This window comes from Bos indicus x Bos taurus, chromosome 3, assembly GCF_003369695.1.
Source record: "Bos indicus x Bos taurus breed Angus x Brahman F1 hybrid chromosome 3, Bos_hybrid_MaternalHap_v2.0, whole genome shotgun sequence".
Classification (NCBI taxonomy): domain Eukaryota; kingdom Metazoa; phylum Chordata; class Mammalia; order Artiodactyla; family Bovidae; genus Bos; species Bos indicus x Bos taurus.
Window position 1 is genome coordinate 58,264,254 of NC_040078.1, and position 21,102 is coordinate 58,285,355.

Genomic DNA, 21,102 nt, shown 5'->3' on the forward strand with positions numbered 1-21,102 from the left:
GTCCATTTTAGTTGACAGATTCTTAAGGTGTTGTTCACTCTTGCCATCTCCTGTTTGACCTTATCCAATTTACCTTGATTCATAGATCTAACACTCCAGGTTCCTATGCGATACTGTTCTTTACAGAATGGGACTTTACTTTCACTACCAGACACATCCACATCTTAGTGTTATTTACACTTTGGCTCAGCCTCTTCATTCTTTCTGGAACTATTTCTCCTGTCTTCCCTAGTAGCATATTGGACACCTATCCACCTGGGGAGGGCGGGGTCTCAAATTCCAGTGTTATATCTCTTTTCCTTTTCATTCTGTTTGTGGGTTTCTCCAGGCAAAAATGCTGAAGTAGTTTGCCATTCTTCCCTCCAGTAGACCACGTTTTGTCAGAACTCTTCACCATGACCCATCTGTCTTGGGTGGCTCTGCACGGCATGCCTCGTACCTTCATTGAGTTATTCAAGGCTGTGATCCATGTGATTATCACATGGTTATTGGTTAGCTTTCTGTTCTGGAGACTGTGGGATTATAGTTTTTGCTTCTTCTTCTGTCTGCCCTCTGGTGAATGAGAATAAGAGGCTTATGCAAGCTTTCTGATTGGAGAGACTGGCTGTGAGGAAAACTGGGTCTTCCTCTGGTGGGCAGGGCATGCTCTGTAAATCTTTAATCCAATTGTCTACTGATGGGTGAGGCTTTGTTCCCTCCCTGTCACCATCTATGTTTAGACTCATAATATTTATTTTGCTTGTTTTAGAAATTAATATAAATGAAATCATACTACATACATACTTCAGTTACTTTCTTCTTTCAGTCTTATCTTTTCAGCTTATTCTAAGTTGATTAATATTATTTATAGCATGTTCATTTTCACTATATAGTAACTCACTAAATAGATATACTATACTTTTTTAATTGATAGAACTATTGATATGTTTTCTGGCAGATATCTTTTAGGTTTCATAAATCTTTCATGTATGTTTGTAAACACTGTGTAAACTCGAATTTGGGGTTCCCGTTTTCTATGTATGGCCATTAGATCGTGAAGGACAGGGAAGCCTGGCCTGCTGCCACCCATGGGGTCACAAAGAGTCCAACATGACTGAGTGACTGAACAACAACATTAGATCGTGTTTATTAATTTTTCAATTTAAGTCTTTTCTGTTTCTACTGATTTTTATCAGCTTGACCTACTAATTTCTGGAAGAGACCTGTTAAAATTTCCCTAACGTCTTTCTCAGTTTTAACATATATATTTAGAAGTTGTGTTCCTCAATGCATAAATATCTTCTGGTTTTTCTCTTCCTAATGAACATAGCCTTTGATCATTATTGAATGACCCTCTTAATGCTTATAATCTGTTTTACTCTAAAATCTGTTAGCTCTAGAGTTCAAAGTGTTAGTCATTCAGCTATGTCTGACCCTTTGTGACCCCATGGACTATAGCCCACCAGGCACCTCTGTCCAAGGAATTCTTCAGCAAGAATACTACTATGGGTTACCATTTCCTTTTCCAGGGGATCTTCCCAACCCAGGGATGAACCCCTGTCTCTTGCATTGCAGACAGATTCTTTACCATCTGAGCCACCTACTTCAGCTATTTTATGGCTGGTAAATTGCTTTGCATATATCCTCCTATTTTTTAAATTTAATTTTCCTTATTTTTATGTTTTAGAGGTGTTTCTTATAAACAGCCTGTAACTAGTTGTTCCCCTTTAATTCAACTTTTATTCCTTTAAGATTATAAATTAATCTTGGAAGGGGAAGGAAAAAGGAACCTTATTTGCCTCCCTGAAAGGGTTTTTTGGGAGGTTTTAATCAGGGGGTGCCACTTTCACAGGCTAAATAGCTACAGTGAGAGAATAGCAAAATCGAGTTCTCTTGGATCACTTAGCCCCTCTTCTGGGTTTGGAGCTGTTTTTTGAATATATCCTCCAATGTAAAATGTATCGTCATCAGTGCCTTTTGAGACCCCACATTGTTGGTAAGTTTTTGGTGTGAACTTATTTTTAGATACATGTTTTTATTAAGCTATCGTAATTCAATACAAAGTTATTTGCACATCCTAAAAAATTTATGATCCTCCCAGAAAAGTTTTTGCTCCTTCATCTAAGTCCCCTTTTCCACTTTGCTAATACTTCTATTCCATTACAACTCTTCTAGTTTTTATTTTAAATTGCCTTCTCCCATAGTAAATTATTAATTCATTGAGAATAAAGACTCTATATTATTCATATTTGTATAATTCAGGACTACTCTCGTGCTTTTTTTTGGACCTTACACATAATAGAAAATTAATAAAATGTCTGTTGAAAAAATGAACATATGAATAAATAACTAAACATTAGCTATCCTGTGGTGGAATTTAAATATCACAACATTCTGACCTTTAGTCTGCACATTAAAACCTTAGAGTTCTAGAAGACCATTTTAGATATTAAGAGTTAGAAATCACAGTATCGGTCAGGATTCTTTGATTGTAAATAATGAAAACTCAACTAAAATATGATTGTATATGAGAAGTATAGGAATTCAAACACAACTATACCCAGACCCCCAAAGATATCCGTAGAACCCAGTCACTTCATTTATTCATTGGTTTCGTTCTCAGATTCTCTCCCCTTCTTGGTTTCCTTCTGTTTAGGTTTACATCATCCTTAATGCTATTTTGTCTTCCCAGTTGTTCCACTGTAAGCCAAACATTTCTTTAGTTGGACTAACTTGGGTTTCTGGCTCATTACTGAACCAACCACTGTTTCTAGGCATGTGGATTATGCTGATTTAGGTCCTTGTCACATATCCATCCTTAAATTTAGTCAAGGGTACAGATACCTCCCCTCAAACTACGTGAGGAAAGACTGCTTCATTAAGCAAAATTTTGCCTGAAAAAAAAATATGAATATATAGAGCAGTATACATTCATTTCAATAATCCATCTCTTCCTATTAAAAATAAGAAAGCTGAGCAAAACAGCTAGGTTATTGCCTAAACTCATGCAGTTTCTTAGATAGTGCTTATGTACAAAATGAGTCTGTGATAATGTATTACAGACTTTTAAGCTTGAACAGTTTTTCATTTTTTGATTGTGTTTATAACATAGCAATTATAAACCAAGATATATCATGAAGGAAGATTCTCATGCAGTCAATCATGATGAGATTCTCATCTCATCACTCTGCTCCATTCCAAACCAAAAATCAGTCATGTAGGTAGATCTACTATTTGGCATAGTTATTTGTTACAGCTAAAAATTAAATTAAACCTTTAATGGTTATAAGCTTACTAAAAGCAATAATACAAAATGTAGCTTTTAAAAAAGAGTTACTTAAAGATCTGGCTCATTGCCTAGTTAGAGGAACAGAACAAAACAAGAAAAATGTTGCCATGTTAAATAAATGATATATAATATTTGCTGAAATAGGAAGATTTATGTTTCAGTTACTGGATGAATTGTTATTCAAAGAGCATTTGACTTTTAACAGCATGCATTTAGATGAACAAAAGATGTATTTTAATCTTAAAATTCATGACTGTATTCAGATAGTTAATTCTTCTGCAAATTGTCCTCTCTTTTTTACTAGCTTGTATCAAGAAAGGAAGTAAGTTGAAGAACATTTCATATGAATAATGTGCTCCAGACTTTGCTAGTCTCTAAACAGATGTTAAAACACTATATATCTTCTCCATCTGTTTTCAGACTTTGTGGACACTCTATTATCCATCAGTATTTACTGTACTAGTATCAGATTAACAATTGGGCCTATTGCTTTAATTCTAGCACATTTTATGAAAAATGGTCCAGTTGAAGAGTGACATACTGAGCAGATTATATGAATATTAACATATTGTTTAAAAATAAGTTTATCATATGTTTTCCAAGTTTCTGGATGACATGCAGTTTTTTTGCTTATCTAGCCTCTAAATCGTTTTGATACTTTCCCAATGAGAAATGAATGGTATCAAATATTATTGCACATCTGAGACTAATGCCTAATGAAAAAGTATTAACAGAGCTAAAAATGTTACTTTGTGTCCTTGTATTGCTTTTACAGGGATTCATTGGAAACAGAGGGCCTTCTGGACCTCCTGGTCTCAAAGGAACTCAGGTATGGAGAAAATAAATATCCAGTCAGAAATTCTTTAAATTCAGATTTTTCTTTTTTATTTTTTATGGGACTTTAGTTTTGGCTCAAAGAAAACTGCATTAGGTGGACAGTTTTTTACCATTGAGGATTTCAAGTTACCATTTTGTATTGGCAGTTATGGGATGGAATTTGGAATCATTTTAATGTTCTGAATTCACTAAGTGATTTATGAAGTGGTCTCTACAAAATGGCTGAAGAATCTGAGCCCATAATCTCCCTCATATGTACTAGAATTTACATTTACCATTTGTGTCTATTTTATATTTCTAACCCATAAATTATTTTTAATTGAATTATGGACTGACTAAAATGTTTTTAAATAAATAAGATATATGATTTAAGAGGTCTGTAAGTGTTCAGATGTGGTAAATATGAACTGTTTATTTAAAGGTAAAAAAATCAGTATGTTTAGCAAATATGTTAAATAGAATCAATACATTTATTATTTTAATTTTCTTAGAATATAAAGTATAAAAATTATTTTTGTATGTTTCTCTGTTTTGTCTACCCATACAATATTTAATCCTTAGAAGAATGCACAAAATTTTATATTTTATGACATTATAGCTGATTTGATCTCAAAAATGTTTGATCTGCAAATTAGATAAAAGGAAACTCTAAACATTGAGCTCCATTTGTGTAGGATCTGATATATCTTTATCTCTAAGGCTTAAGAAAGAACTGTGACTCAAAAACGTTTGTTGAATAATTAAGAATCAGAATGTGCCAAGAGCAAACATTCTGTACCAATAATTTTTTAATAAAAACAATTTGTACTGAAATCTATCTATTTATGTCAGAGATATAGAGTCCAAGAAAGTCAACTCTGTCCTTATTTCACAATCTCAGTGATTCCTAATGCTGATTTTTCTAATGCCCTAATCACTTTCACTCTTATCTACTCTCAATTTTCTATGTTTATCTTATATCATCTACCAGTTTAAAAATAATCCAAAAGTACATATCCTTCTTAATGTGATATGGGGTTGTCAGACAAAAAAATTAAATGTTATGGGGTGACATAGTTCTAAAATATAAGAAAATCACAGTATTATTTTTATTACATTTCAGAAAGAGCTTTAGACTTCAGAATAAATGGAATAAGGGTTTATATTTTTAAATACTCATCTCATGAGGTATGAAATGTTCTGATCTTTGTTTAAGGGAGAAGAAGGACCAACTGGATCCTTTGGAGAACTGGGGCCAAGAGTAGGTACCACATAAATAGTTTTCGAAGAATGCTTCTCTTAAAACAATGGTTTTGTGTTTTTAAATAACACCAAAGTTTAAGTTTATAGCAAAGGGCAAAGATTAAAACAAACTATAGTGGTTTATTGAAGTGGTCTCCACGGTCTATAGCCATACAACCCCCTCAAATAAAATAGTATTGTAACTAAAATTTTCCAAGGATATTTTAAATTATATTATGCTTACTACATATTTGTCTATGGGGTTGCACAGAGTCGGACACGACTGAAGTGACTTAGCAGTAGCAGCAACTACATGTTTGTGACACCATGGACTAGAGCCCATCAGGCTCCTCTGTCCATGGGATTCCCCTGGCAAGAATATTGGAGTGGGTTGCTGTTTTCTTCTCCAGGGATCTTCCTAACCCAGGGATTGAGCCCCAGTCTCCTACATTGCAGTATTCTTTGCCAACTGAGCTACCAGGGAAGCCCTACAACTAAAAATTTCCAGGGATATTTTAAATGATATTACACCTACTATATATTTACTTATTCCTTCAATTCATCCAGTCTTATGGTCTTAGTAATTTGTACAAGTTATTTATCAAGTTTCTCAAAATGTCATACGAACCTAAATACATTAACTATTTAGTAATACTTTGGAAATTTCTGTTTTCTGAGTTTGTTAGTAAATTTATGGAAGGCAAATAAGATATTTTCTGGCCAACTATTTTTTCAGATAATATTGTGTGGTAATATATGAATTACTTGTTTTCATGTTCTAAAAATGAATTTTTTAAGAATTTGGGGATACATGATGAAAGTGTACAGTATCATAAAATAAAGTGTGTACAACACATATATTTTAAGAGTCATTATTAGTCTCACAGGAAATACCTCTCATTTTTTTCTTGAGAACATCATAATGTATGATGTTCATCATTGGTTGAGATATAATGATCTCCTTAATCAAATCTTGTGTAATCAGACATCAGTTATTTGATATTAGAAACCACTTCCTATAGATTACTCCAGGATATTGACTTTCTCTCCTCCAAGGATCTTATCCTCTACTCTCTTCAGCTACTTACTGCTATGGACAAAGCCTTGACCTTATCATTACCAGTTACAGAAACCTCTTAATTTTTAATTTTAAACTTTTCATTCCCCAACCATCACCTCCTTTCTTTTGTTGCATTCTCTCTTGTAACCCAATCCAACAGTCCCAATAGAAATTTCAGTTCATTGATTCTAGTGATATTCCATACTCCTTATCTCCCTCATGACCACGCATCTCTTCTAAATTTTAGGGTGCCCTACGGATTGACTTGTAGACTTCTCTTTTCTTTCTACACTTACTGCCTGGATGAACTGGTCCATTCTTATGGATTTAAATGCCATCAAATGCTAATGATTTCCAAAATTGTATGTTTAGATCAGAACCTTCTACCCCTTAACTCTGTGCTTGTATTAACTACCACAAGATCCCTCCCCTTAGAGGTCTAAGAAAACTATCAAACGGAAATGTCCAAAATTGAGCCTTCAATTTACCCTTCAAACTTGTTCTCCCACAGTCTACCTCATTTCATTTGTCCTTTACGCAGATTAAAAATGAATGAACTCTTTCTTGAATTCATTCTTGACTCTTTCTCTCACATTCTGCACATGACCTGTCCACAATTACTGGAAACTCTACTTTCAAACTATATACAGAATCTTACCACTTTCCACAGCCTCCTCTGATGTTATTTTAGGCACTAAGTCGGGTAGACTCTTTTGCAACCCAATGGAATGTAGCCCACCAGTCTCCTCTGTTCAAGGAATTTCCTATGTAGGAATACTGGAGTGGGTTGCTATTTTCTTCTCCAGGGAATATTCCCAACTCAGGGATCAAACCTGCATCTCCTGCGTTGGGAGGTGGATTCTTTACCACTGAGCCAGCCGCGAGGGAAGCCCACCTCCTCCATTACCGTCCTGCTCATGCCACTGTCATATCTCACATGGATTATTGCAGATGACGCCTCTTTGGACTCCCTGCTTCTGCTCTGACATCAGAGTGGTCCTGTGAAGACACAGATCCTGGCACTTCTCAAGCTTGCTAAGGCTTCCTGTCTTGCTTAGTTAAAACCAAAGCCCTTACTATAATCTACCAGGCCCTCTGACCTGGCTTCCTCTCCCCATTCCCTTTTCATCCCTCATCTTCTTACTGATCTCTCTCCTGCGCTCCAGCTACATTCTTGCCTCAGGGCCTTTACACTGCTCTTTGCCTCTGCTTAGAATGTTCTTCCCCCAAGTATCCATATAACTTTCCCTTTTAAAAACTCTTTACTCTATTGCCACCTTCTCATTGAGGTCTTTTTTGTTAGTCTTACCAAAATTTTAAAGAAACTCCCACAACAGTTTATATCTCCTGTCCTGCTTAATTTGATGTTCTTCAAATTTGCCACTACCTAGTATACCATGTACTTTACTTATTTTTTTAAAATTATGTCATCCTCCATAGAATGTAAGCTCTATAAAAGTGAGTGAAAGTGAAAGCCACTCAGTCTTGTCCCACTCTTTGTGACTCCATAGACTATACAGTCCATGGAATTCTCCAGGCCAGAATACTGGAGTGGGTAGCCTTTCCCTTCTCCAGTGATCTTCCCAATCAGGAATTGATATTCCCAATGGGATTGAATCAGGTCTCCCATATTGTGGGCAGATTCTTTACCAGCTGAGCCCCCAAGGAAGCCCAGGAATACTGGAGTGGGTAGCCTATCCCTTCTCCAGTGGATCTTCCTGACCCAGGAATCAAACTGGGGTCTCCTGCATTGCAGGCAGATTCTTTACCAACTGAGCTATCAGGGAAGCCCTAAAGGCAAGTATATTTACTGCGTTCCTCAATCCTCAGTTCCTAGAACTGTGCATGGCAAGTAGACAGACAAGGTAGAAAGAATGGCTAAGTTTGATAAAATGCATTTATCAACTAATTTTGAAGTGTTTCATCTCATAGGATAGTCTGAATTTCATAAATTAGCAAACTTTCTGAAAGAAGAAGGATTAAACATATCTTTTTTTTTTCCTGTTCCCTCCTAAGGGAAAACCAGGTCCAAAGGGGTATGCCGGTGAACCAGGACCAGAAGGCTTGAAGGTAAAGCAACTGATTTTCTTACCAGTTACATAGTATAATTTACGAAAAGATAAATTTATGACTTTCAGAACAATATAAAATGAACACATATCAAAGATTTTATTCAATTCCCTTAATTGAGGGAACCAGTTGTATGTTAAAGCTGGTTCAAATAGCATTTGAAATACTGTATGTCTTTATATCTTTATCTGTATCTAGATATATGTCTGTAAATATCTATGACTATGTCTGTAATTAGATATGCATTTTAATAAAGAAATATTAAGATTGGTGGTTATATATAGGACAATAACGGGCTTCCTCAGTGGCCCGGTGGTAAAGAACCCATCTGCAAGGCAGGAGGAGCAGGAGATGCAGATTCTCTCCCTGGGTAGGGAAGATCCCCTGGAGGAGAGCATGGCAACCCACTCAAGTATTCTTGCCTGAAGAATCCCATGGACAGAGGATTCTGGCAGGCTACAGTCCACAGGGTCACAAAGAGTTGGACATGACTGAAGCGACTTAGCATGCACGCACATAGGATAGTAAACTATGACTTTAGGGGCTGTCTGTTCCACTGGTAGAAATCTACAAGTTAAAAATCTATAATGTTTAAATCTACATTTAAAAAATGTGTCTGTGTATCGTCACTAAGTCTGGGTCCTCTAACTGAAAATATACAGTGAGTCTAAGTACATACTCTGGATCATCATTCGGTATTTTTAAGATTTTATGACATTTAAAAAATGTACCACTGACCAACTTTTTTGCTTTGTGTTGAAGTTTTATGTGATTTTTAGTAACACCAACAAATATAAAGTAATGCAGTGGTTTTTTATGTATAGCATTAAGTAAGATCTGAAAGAAACTAACTTATGAGAACTGGTGATCAGTACAAATTTTAAATTTAATGAAAAATTGAATTGTATCACAGATTTACTGCTTAATTTCTTAAATCTGGAGTTCAGAGCTCATTATTTATATTAAATATATTATTTATATTAAACAAATTTTTATTATACTGGAGATTAAGGGACAAACAAACACTCTTTGTTTTTAATAGTAATATTATTATTAAGGCCAATAATAAATATGAGCTAAAATATTTTATAATGTGTCAGCATGTCTGGGAGTATCTGTACCTGACTCTCAAGTTACATAGAAAAACTCCCAGAAAATAGATGCATGGTATTTATAAATAGAAGTCTTAATTCTCTTTTACTGTAATTAATCCCTGTACTACCAAGCAACTAGAAAATTCACCATGAGCTACCATCCAGTCAAACTGGCAGGAAACTAATCTCAGTCATTACTGACATCCTGCCTCCTCCCTAGAGTTACATCAGCATCTGGGTGGCATCCGTGTTACCTAGGAAGTGAAGGAAGTTCTTTACTGTTCAATCTTCATACTTGTCCCTGAAATTTCTTCTTTGGAATATCATATAGCTATTTCCTAGACCTGGCATTCCCTTGGGGGAACCTGGAACTCTGGGGGAGCACTTTGGAGATTGTTAAGAGCCACCACCTTTCACAGAACCCTAGGATCTCTGTTCTCTCCATAGACCTGGAGGAATTATTCCTCTCTCTCTTTGCATCCTCAAAGACAACTCACCTCCTACATTCAGGCTGTCTGAAAACTCAAGCAGGAATGTAGGTAATCTGCAAGCAACTTTTGCTTTCTGCCTATTAACATAGACCTCCCTTAAGATTATGTATCACAAAGGGTTCATCTCCCTAATTGGAATTTGAGAGGACCATTAAGTAGGAGAAGTTTTTTAAAAAATTATATCTATATATGCATGCTATGCTATGCTATGCTAAGTCACTTCAGTCGTGTCCAACTCTGTGTGACCCAATAGACGGCAGCCCACCAGGCTCCCCTGTCCCTGGGATTCTCCAGGCAAGAACACTGGAGTGGGTTGCCATTTCCTTCTCCAGTGCATGAAAGTGAAAAGTGAAAGTGAAGTCACTCAGTCGTGTCGGACTCTTAGCGACCCCATGGACTGCAGCCTACCAGGCTCCTCCATCCATGGGATTTTCCTGGCAAGAGTACTAGAGTGGGGTGCCATTGCCTTCTCCATATATTGTATATATAAACATAAAATCAATTCCTGCCACAAATTTTTTATAAAACTGTCTAATGAACTATTTTTTTTTCTATTGGGATCATTTATTTTTAATTAATTTATTTTTTAATTGAAGGATAATTGCTTTACAGAATTTTGTTGTTTTCTGTCAAACCTCAACATGAATCAGCCATAGGTATACATATGTCCCCTCCCTCTTGAACCTCCTTCCCATTTCCCTCCCCCTCCCCGCCTTCTAGGTTGATATGGAGCTGCTGCTTGAGTTTTCTGAGACATGCAGCAAATTCCCATTGGCTATCTATTTTACATATGGTAATGTAAGTTTCCATGTTACTCTCTCCATACATCTCACCTTCTCCTCCCCACTCCTTGTGTTCATAAGTCTGTTCTCTTTGTCTGTTTCTCCATTCAGTTCAGTTCAGTTCAGTTCAGTTGCTCAGTTGTGTCCGACTCTTTGTGACCCCATGAATCGCAGCACACCAGGCCTCCCTTTCCATCACCAACTCCCAGAGTTCACCCAGACTCATGTCCATCGAGTCAGTGATGCCATCCAACCATCTCATCCTCTGTCGCCCCCTTCTCCTCCTGCCCCCAATCCCTCCCAGCATCAGAGTCTTTTCCAATGACTCAACTCTTCGCATGAGCTGGCCAAAGTACTGGAGTTTCAGCTTTAGCATGAGTCCTTTCAAAGAAATCCCAGGGCTGATCTCCTGCAGAATGGACTGGTTGGATCTCCTTGCAGTCCAAGGGACTCTCAAGAGTCTTCTCCAACACCACAGTTCAAGAGCATCAATTCTTCGGCACTCAGCCTTCTTCACAGTCCAACTCTCACATCCCTACATGACCACTGGAAAAACCATAGCCTTGACTAGACAGACCTTTGTTGGCAAAGTAATGTCTCTGCTTTTGAATATGCTATTTAGGTTGGTCATAACTTTCCTTCCAAGGAGTATGTGTCTTTTAATTTCATGGCTGCAATCACCATCTGCAATGATTTTGAAGCCCAAAAAAATAAAGTCTGACACTGTTTCCACGGTTTCCCCATCTATTTCCCATGAAGTGATGGGACCAGATGCCATGATCTTTGTTTTCTGAATGTTGAGCTTTAAGCCAACTTTTTCACTCTCCACTTTCTGCCCTGCAAATAAATTCTTCTGTAACATCTGTCTAGATTCCATATATAAGCATTAGCATGTATTTATCTTTCTCTTTCTGACTTAACTTCACTCTGTATAATAGGCTCTAGGTTCATCCACCTCATTAGAACTGACTCAAATGCACACACATATACATACACACATATACATTGTGTATATAAATATAAATTCCTGCCACAAATTTTCTATAAAAGCTGTCTAATGAACTCTTAAAAAGTAGGATTTTCAACATACTACTACAATGCTTTATTCAATGCTTTATTTATTTATACAATGCTTTATTTATTTACTATTTATCTAAATGTATATAGAAATAGAAAAGCAAGTTTTTGTAGTCTTTGAAAGCTTATTTCAAACTGATTACCTATATGAGTATTAGGTTTCAGTGCTGAAAATCAGCACCATCCAACAGAGTATAAAATATGAATTACAGATGTGGAGCCACAATAAAAAGGTGAAAAGAAATAGGAGAGATTAATTTTAGTAATATATTTTGTGTAACCCAAGATATAAAAATATTATCATTTCAACATGTTATCAGTATTAAAGTTATTAATGATATTTTTTTACAAAGTCTTTGAAATACAGTGTGTATATTATATTTACATCACACTTCAGTTTAGACCAGTTAATTTCAAGTGCTGAGTAGCTACATATCATGAGTAACTACAATATTGTTTGGTGAGTTTAACTGTCCCACACTGCATAATAATTATTACTTTTCAGATAGCGGGTAATAGTTTAATCTCCTATCTCTGGTATAAATAAAATGTGAGTTCTTGTCAGATTAATTATACATGGCACCCTAAACTACTTTTCACTAGTCTGTGCTTTTGTTCAGGCTTTCCTCATACCATTCCTCACCACTGAGAGTAATCCTTTCTCATGACCAGTGTAAAAGTCATCCAGGGCCCAACTCATATAGTTTGAAATACAGTTATGAAATACAGTTTCATAACTTATTATTTGAAGTGACTGACGTTTGGATTTTTATAAATTTATTTTTAATTGGAGGGTAATTGCTTACAATTTTGTGTTGATTTCTGCCATACAACAACATGAATCAGCCATAAATATGCATACGTCACTTATACATACATACATACATATATACATACATAAACATAAACCTCCCTCCCAGTCCCACCCACTCCCACCTCTCTAGGTTATCACAGAGCACTGAGTTGAGCTACCTGTGTTATCGAGCAGCTTCAGCTAGCTATCTGTTTGACATATAGTAAGGTATATATTTGAATGCTACTCTCTCAATTCCTCCCACCCTCTCCTTCCCCCACTGTGTCTACAGGTCTGTTCTCTATGTCTGCTTCTCTACTCTTGCCCTGTAGATAGGTTCATCAGTACCATTTTTCTACATTAAATATATATGTGTTAATATACACTATTTTTCTCTTTCTGACTTATTTCACTCTATTACAAGTTCTAGGTTCACCTGCCTCACTGGAACTGACTCAAATTTGTTCCTTTGTATGACTGAGTTATATTCAATTGTATATATGTGTAATACCACAACTTGTTTATCCATTCATCTGTCAATGGTTGAACATCTGGGTTGCTTCCATGTCCTAGCTATTGTAAATAGTGCTGCAATGAATATTGGGGTGTGTGTGTCTTTTTGAAATACAATTTTCTCAAGGCATATTTTCAGTTGTGAGACTGCTGGGTCATATGGTAATTTTATTGCTAGTATTTTAAGGAATCTCCATACTCTTCTCCATAGTGGCTATATCAGTTTACATTTCCATCAACAGTGTAAGAGGGTTCTCTTTTCTCCATTGTCCGTTTGTAGATTTTTTGATGATGTAGATTTTTGTAGATTTTTTGATGATGGCTGTTCTGATCAGTGTGAGATGATTTTGATTTGCATTTCTTTAATAATGAAAGATTTTTTTCACAGGTTTATTGGCCACCTGTATGTCTTCTTTGGAGAAATGTCTGTTTAGGTCTTCTGCCCATTTTTTGATTGGGTCATTTGTTTTTCTGATAAGGTAGTATGGTATATGTACTGTATCTTACTTAACACTGCCAGCAGGCTATGGGACAGCAAAACCATAATTAGACACATTGGTATTTCTGTGGTGAAATGTAAGGATGTTCAAATTAATCAAACTAACTTTCTCTAACTTGGGTCAGGCAAAAAGCATTGCTACCAGATAAACACAGGTTAGGTCAAGTTTGCCACCAAGTGTGTTGTGAAAAACTTTGGATTTTCAGAGCTTTATGGATGGCAGAATTGTAGTTAAAGTTATGAACATGTGTTACTTCTGCAGTGGAGCCAGCTCTAGCTGCACCCACCCACAGGGTGCCTGCTCCTATGGACTCCTTTGCTACTTCCTGTGGGATGTGTTCTGTTTGCTTGTTCTGCTCAATGTCATGAGATACTATATCTGCTGAAGCAAAGAGGGTCACTGTGGGCAAGGGCTTGATTTTCACTCTTCTTACTATCTTCTACAGCACCTACCACTCTACCTTTTATAGAGTATACCTCAGTAGATATTTTATTTTTTTTAATTTTATTTGTAAAAGTGTTTTAAAAGGGATTAAAATTCAGATATAGAAGAATGTAATTAAAGAAAACAGGTTACTAGTATTTGAATGAAAAGAGAGCAAAGACTATATCCCATACAAATACTGTACCAGCGTTTTGATAAACTGAAAGTTCCTTTGTTAATTTTATAGATTATAACTAGATAATTACAATAAAATGAAAACAGGAGCAATGTTGAAAGTATTATTATTTGAAAATTAATGTTTTTTTCAACTTTATATTCTTTATTAACAGGGAGAAGTAGGAGATCAAGGAAACATTGGGAAGATTGGTGAAACAGTAAGCTTATTTTATGCTCTTATTTTCACATTTTAAATCCTCTCATGAGCATTTGTAGGAATCATGTTAGCCATGATCTATGTTTATAAACTTCAGAATGCAAAATACTTATCCACTATAAATATAAAGTCAATTGTTATGTGGCAAAGAAAACCTACTGTACAAAAAAGAAATGAGAGAAAACACAGATACTATTTTCATCCAATATAAATTACATTTGTGATCTCAGGAACCTTTTTGTTTCTAATATTGGGTCTTTACCTTTAGTTCTGGTCATTTCAAGCTACATTTGACTGTAACATTTTTCATGATTAAAAAGCTACAAATTTTCAAGCCATTAAATATTATAATAGGTGGAAAATGTTTTCTTTATATTTGGAAGGTTGGCATTAACCATGAGATAATTCAATAATTTCTTTTCTCAAAAAGTTTAACTTGTTTAAATTAACATTATTGTAGAAGTAGGCAAATCATGCTGTTTTTGAATCAGATACATTAGGGGTAATTTTTTTTTTTTTTTGCTATGGGAAAAGCCAATTAATATTCCCTCAGAAATGAACCTACATAACATATAAAATGTTAAGTTAAATTAATAAGAAGCAAGTGAATTTATGTACAGTGTGTGCTGGGTTGTCACAAAGAAAGTGATATTGTTTAATATCAATATTTATTTAGTAGGTTAGATGAGCAAATACAATGTTCTGTAACCTGTCTTACAACTTAAAGATAAATTTTTCTAAAAAATTGTTTTGTAAGCTTAAATAATTAAATATATTTTCTAGTCTGATAGTAAAACAACAATACATTTTGATACTCTTAATTTTTATCATGAATTATTATTAAAAATGAGATGATCACTTAGTTTTAAAAGATCATTGTTATACCACTTAATCTTGAGCTGCTAGAAGGTGAATATTTAGTTCCTTTTTTTAACCAAAAAGGGAAATTTCAATGGAGTATTTATGTCAATTCAATTATTTAAGGCTCCTCATCAAATATGGATGTGATTTGTATTTCCCTGTCATTCAGATTTTAAAAAATTCAATTTAAAGAAATGAAATTCTGCATTTCTGAGTGACAAATTGCATAAAAAATATATAAACTAGAACTTATAGCCAAACTTAAAATACCAATGAAAAACATATTTTCTTCAGATAATATGTATCAGACTTCTAAGTTTTATTTAGTTTAAAATGTTGGGCTGGTTCCACATAGTATAGAAACCTATCACCAGTGCTGTCCAAAGAGGAAATGGACTATCTTGGCAGGTGGTAGATTTCTGTTATTGGAGAGAAATTAACAATTGTGGATTATTCACTATGTGCCAGGGATAATGCTACGTGATATTTTATATTCTGGCATTCATTTAATTCTCAAACAATTTTTAAAGGCACATATTGTTATTCTGGTTTTTTAAATGAATAAACTGAAGCACAGTAAGTAATCTGTTCAAAGTTGTGTAGCTTATCAGTAGCTGAACTAAGATTTAAACCCATAGCTCAAAATTCAAAGCTTTATACCTTGCTGGGGATTTTTTCCCCAGCTTTATTGAGGCTTAACTGACTAATGAAATTTAAGATATTTAAAGTGTATATAATGATTTAATATGCATATATGATGCAAAAAGATCCTCCCACTCCCATCAAGTTAGTTAACAAAACTGGGGATATTTTAATGTTAGCTGAAAGCCACTTGGCCTAGATTTTATAGGGCAATTTAGGCATCAAATAAGTTATGAAACAAAAAGACCTTTCCAACTTTGAGATTCCTTCTTTTCATTATTCCAACTTTGAGATTCCATCTTCTCATTAAGGATGGGAGATAAAGTCTTTTGAAAACCTTTTGTGGCTATATTGAATTAACATATATAGGAGAAATTTCAATAACCTCAGATATGCAGATGACCCCACCCTTATGGCAGAAAGTGAAGAGGAGCTAAAAAGCCTCTTGATGAAAGTGAAAGAGGGGAGTGAAAAAATTGGCTTAAACCTCAACATTCAGAAAACAAAGATCATGGCATCTGGTCCCATCACTTCATGGGAAATAGATGGGGAAACAGTGGAAACAGTATCAGACTTTATTTTTGGGGGCTCCAAAATCACTGCAGATGGTGATTGCAGCCATGAAATTAAAAGACACATACTCCTTGGAAGGAAAGTTATGACCAACCTAGACAGCATATTAAAAAGCAGAGATATTACTTTGCCAGCAAAGGCCCGTCTAGTCAAGGCTATGGTTTTTCCAGTGGTCATGTATGGATGTGAGAGTTGGACTGTGAAGAAGGCTGAGCACCGAAGAATTGATGCTTTTGAACTATGGTGTTGGAGAAGACTCTTGAGAGTCCCTTGGACTGCAAGGAGATCCAACCAGTCCCTTCTAAAGGAAATCAGTCCTGGGTGTTCATTGGAAGGACTGATGCTAAAGCTGAAACTCCAGTACTTTGGCCACCTCATGCAAAGAGTTGACTCATTGGAAAAGACTCTGATGCTGGGAGGGGTTGGGGGCAGGAGGAGAAGGGGTTGACAGAGGATGAGATGGCTGGATAGCATCACCGACTTGATGGACATAAGTTTGAGTGAACTCCGGGAGTTGGTGATGGACAGGGAGGCCTGGTGTGCTGCAATTCATGGGGTTGCAGAGTAGGACATGACTGAGCGACTGAACTGAACTGAGCTGATATTTAAAATGCCTAAAGAATTAATTATGGTTCTTGGTAATTCCCAACTTTAATTTTTTTGTATTAACTTCAAAATCTTAGAAATATAGTTCATCTAATCCAAAGTTCAGTAAAATTCTCAAGAGATATGGGAAAATACATTTATACTTCACAATGTCAGTCTAGTGATTTGAGGATATCTAAGGAGAAGGCAGTGGCACCCCACTCTAGTACTCTTGCCTGGAAAATCCCATGGATGGAAGAGCCTGGCAGGCTGCAGTCCATGGGGTCGCTAAGAGTCTGACACGACTGAGCGACTTTACTTTCGCTTTTCACTTTCATGCATTGGAAAAGGAAATGGCACTCCACTCCAGTGTTCTTGCCTGTAGAATCCCACGGACGGGGGAGTCTGGTGGGCTACCATCTATGGGGTTGCACAGAGTCGGACACAACTGAAGCGACTTAGCAGCAGCAGCAGCAAGGTTAATTGTAATTGCATAGCTAATTACTTTTCCCAAACCTTCTGAATGGTCATTTAACCGGATCTCTTCCAGTTTTGTTTCTTGCTAGATTTATATAAATGAGAACCCAGTTTGTGATAGAGAGTGCCAGAGTAGTCGCATCTATATTACATGTCTGTGTATGTCTTACATTTATTTACTATAGGCAAAGAATTAATGTCTTTAGATATGCCCTAAATAAGTCTCTAATTTCAAAAGATACCTCCTTGTCCCCTGCATTCTAACTTTTTATTATGAATAAATCTGGAATTATCTCACCTTAATTGCTAGTTCTGTCTTTAACTCTCCAGGCTGAAAGTATTTGAAGAGCTACAGAAGGGAAGACAATATACTTTTTCAGTATTGGTCAAGAGAACAGAATTAAAATAGTATATAGTCTTTATAAGGGAACAGACATTATAAGACATAGGCATTATAAAGGAACAAACTTTCTTTGTAGACCAGAATATTTTAATAGGATTTCTAACACTCAGATTCTTCCATAGAGGGATTCAACATCTCATTCTTAGATTTGAATGATTCAGCAGATATTTATATTCAGGAATATTTATTGAACATTTGATCCCTGCCTTCACGAAATTTATAGTCTATTAGAGGTTAGACAGACATTAAAAATAATATCATAAAATTATATAATCATAACTGTGATACATTCTATAGAGGAACATTTTAAGGTATGTGACAGTTGCCAAATTTAGATCTGGGGATGAGAGAAGACTGTTTTGAGGAAATGCCATATAATCTGTGACCATAAAGAATGGTATGAGTTGGCTGTGGAAGAGTGGGGAGAAAAACTGTTCCTGGAATGTGCAATATAACATATTTCGCACACATATAATGCACTTAAAGCATTTAGCACAGAGCTGGTCACATAGTGAAAACATGATAAAATGTTAGCTGTAATGGTTGTGGTGGTGGTTATTCTTATATTTATGGTTCTATGTGGGAAAGCATTTAACTTTTAAGGAACTGAAGAAAGCCAGTGTGGATAGACTTGGTGAGCCAAGGAAAAAGCAATATTAGCTGTAGCAGTGAGGGAGGCAGGAGCCAAGCACTCAGGGCTGTGTTTATTATTTTGGAATTGATCCTAAAGTAGATGGAAAATCATTGAAGTATTCTAAGTAAGCCAATGACTTGATTTAATTTGTTTTAAGATCCCTCTGTAGCTATGGATTGGGAAGTTGGAGCTTGGTTGTGAGGAGCAGAAGTGTAAGAGGGTAACCATTTAGAAAGCTGTTGCATTAGATTAGCTGAAAAAGAACAATGATGGGCCAGATGATGGCAGTGGAGATAAGTGGATGTGTTTGAGATGTGTTTAAGGTGATATTTGGACAAAGGCTGCAGTAAAAAGGAATGATTCTGGTTAGTCTCCAGCATGTGATAGACTTTTGATAACTCAGCTATGATTCATCAGGAATATTCTGGAAGCATAAGGAATTAGTATATATGATGTCTAAAGATAATTCCAGTCCTAAGAATCTGACTCTTTTCTAAGAATTGTAATGTTTTCTATTCTTCCCTTACCTGCCAATTTGGCTTCTTTTCTCTGGCTGTCCTCCAGTTTCATTATGTCTTTCTGGAGTTGAAACAAATAGAACTAAACTAAATATTTTAGTCAGTGGCTCTACAACCTTCTTTACGAGTGGGATAGCTTCTTATTTTTTCTTTATTGTTGATGATACTATGTGGGCATTTTTCAAAAACAGGAAACTAGTTTGTCTTTGGAAAATGATCAGCAGTCACTCTCAAGATCTTTTTCTAGTTTGTTATTTTAAAGATAGAATTTGGAATTTTTTTCATAAAGTGACCTTGATTACATTAAATTTACATGCCATTTTTCTGCCCACTTGAAGAGCTTCTCATGGTTGTCCTATAGGCTGACCACAGACACTCTTTATATGTCTTAAAATCCAATGATTTTATTTCACCTCATTTACTCTTTTTATTGATTTCAGTAATATTTCATAAGCAATCTACTGTGTCCTCTATGTTTTTCTGCCTGTCCTCTAGTGTGGTAGTGTTTAATAGTAAATGAATGATGAACAGAAAGGAAGAGAAAAGGCCATGGATAATCCTCAAAATCAGGTTCTCATTCTAAAACCTTTAGAATCATAGAACTTCTGATGGCTGATTCTAAGGTAGATTATAACTAATTCATTCAAGTCCAAGTAGAGGTGGAGTCAGAGGAAGAAATGAAAAATCTATTTTTTGAAGGCCTATTATCTCATTTAATCTTAAAACAATCCTTGTAAGATAAATCTTGTTGCCATTCTTTAAGCGAGGAAACTGAAACTTTTTGAAGTTATCTGATATGTAAGCACATGTGAATTTTCTAATTCCAGTTCTAAAGTTCTTTCCTCTGTGTCAAGCAATCATCAGTTTGTCCTGTTTTCAAATGGAACCTCGAAGTGCATCCCTTGTGAATCAGTGCTTAGAAAAGCTGAGAAAAGGACAAAATAAAATTTTACTATGTAATCTCATAGGCCAAGCTGGCAAATAAAGTATTATCAAATACTACGGATTTCGGAGAAGTACTGACATGTAATTTAATGTATTTACAATGGAATTATTAAAGATTTGAAGGATCTGGAAGAAAATATTTTAGAAGTCCTCAACACAAAATCTCATTTGATATAGTGGTTAGTTTTTCTGCTTTCTGGTAGCATTACTATAAAATTATTATCAGACTTAATACAAGTTGATTTTACTTGATGAGTTCCATTCTTTCTTTCATTAAGAAGAAAATGGTAGCTTTATATGGACACGGTGTGTGCTCAGTCATGCCTTCGCAATGCTATGGACTGAACATAAATCATAAAAAGTGACTCATATTTCCCTGAGGAAAAGTGCCAGAGCTGATGGCACCATTTAGTCAAGAAAGAACAAAGTAAAATTCTATTATTTAATAATTGCCCTTCTGTAGGGCCTCTGTTGGAGAAGGCAATGGCACCCCACTCCAGTACTCTTGCCTGGAAAATCCCATGGACGGAGGAGCCTGGTGGGCTGCCGTCCACGGGGTCTCACAGAGTCAGACACGACTGAAGCGACGCAGCAGCAGCAGCAGCAGGGCCTCTGTAAACTCAATGTGTTTATCTTAAAAAATGTCATCTACTCCCTTCTGCTTTCAAGCTGCACATACCTGTAGCACAACTGCAAACCTGTGTATATCTCCTGCATCACAGGGCATGGTAATTTTTCTCAGAGAATGGAAAATTATATGAAATATCTATCTATGACACATCCCATCACAAGAAGGATGATTACCTGAATATGATAAAAATAGCTACAATTTATTCAAAATTTATGATTTGCCATACATTATACCTTTTAATCCTTACAAGACCCTGGGAAATAATTATTCCTTTTTTGTACAAAATAAAACTTTTATTTCAAAGAAGTTA

At 35.6% G+C, this 21,102-nt stretch overlaps 1 protein-coding gene across 5 annotated transcripts in view; it reads left to right on the top strand.

The window, feature by feature from the left end:
• COL24A1 (collagen type XXIV alpha 1 chain) overlaps positions 1-21,102 on the top strand; it is a 391,998-nt gene that overhangs the window by 197,705 nt on the left and 173,191 nt on the right. For all 5 annotated transcript variants that reach the window (XM_027536666.1, XM_027536671.1, XM_027536669.1 and 2 more), the window contains exons 22-25: positions 4,044-4,097; positions 5,301-5,345; positions 8,403-8,456; positions 14,480-14,524. In XM_027536666.1, the coding sequence (XP_027392467.1) occupies positions 4,044-4,097; positions 5,301-5,345; positions 8,403-8,456; positions 14,480-14,524 (198 nt within the window). The remainder of the gene's footprint in view (positions 1-4,043; positions 4,098-5,300; positions 5,346-8,402; positions 8,457-14,479; positions 14,525-21,102) is intronic.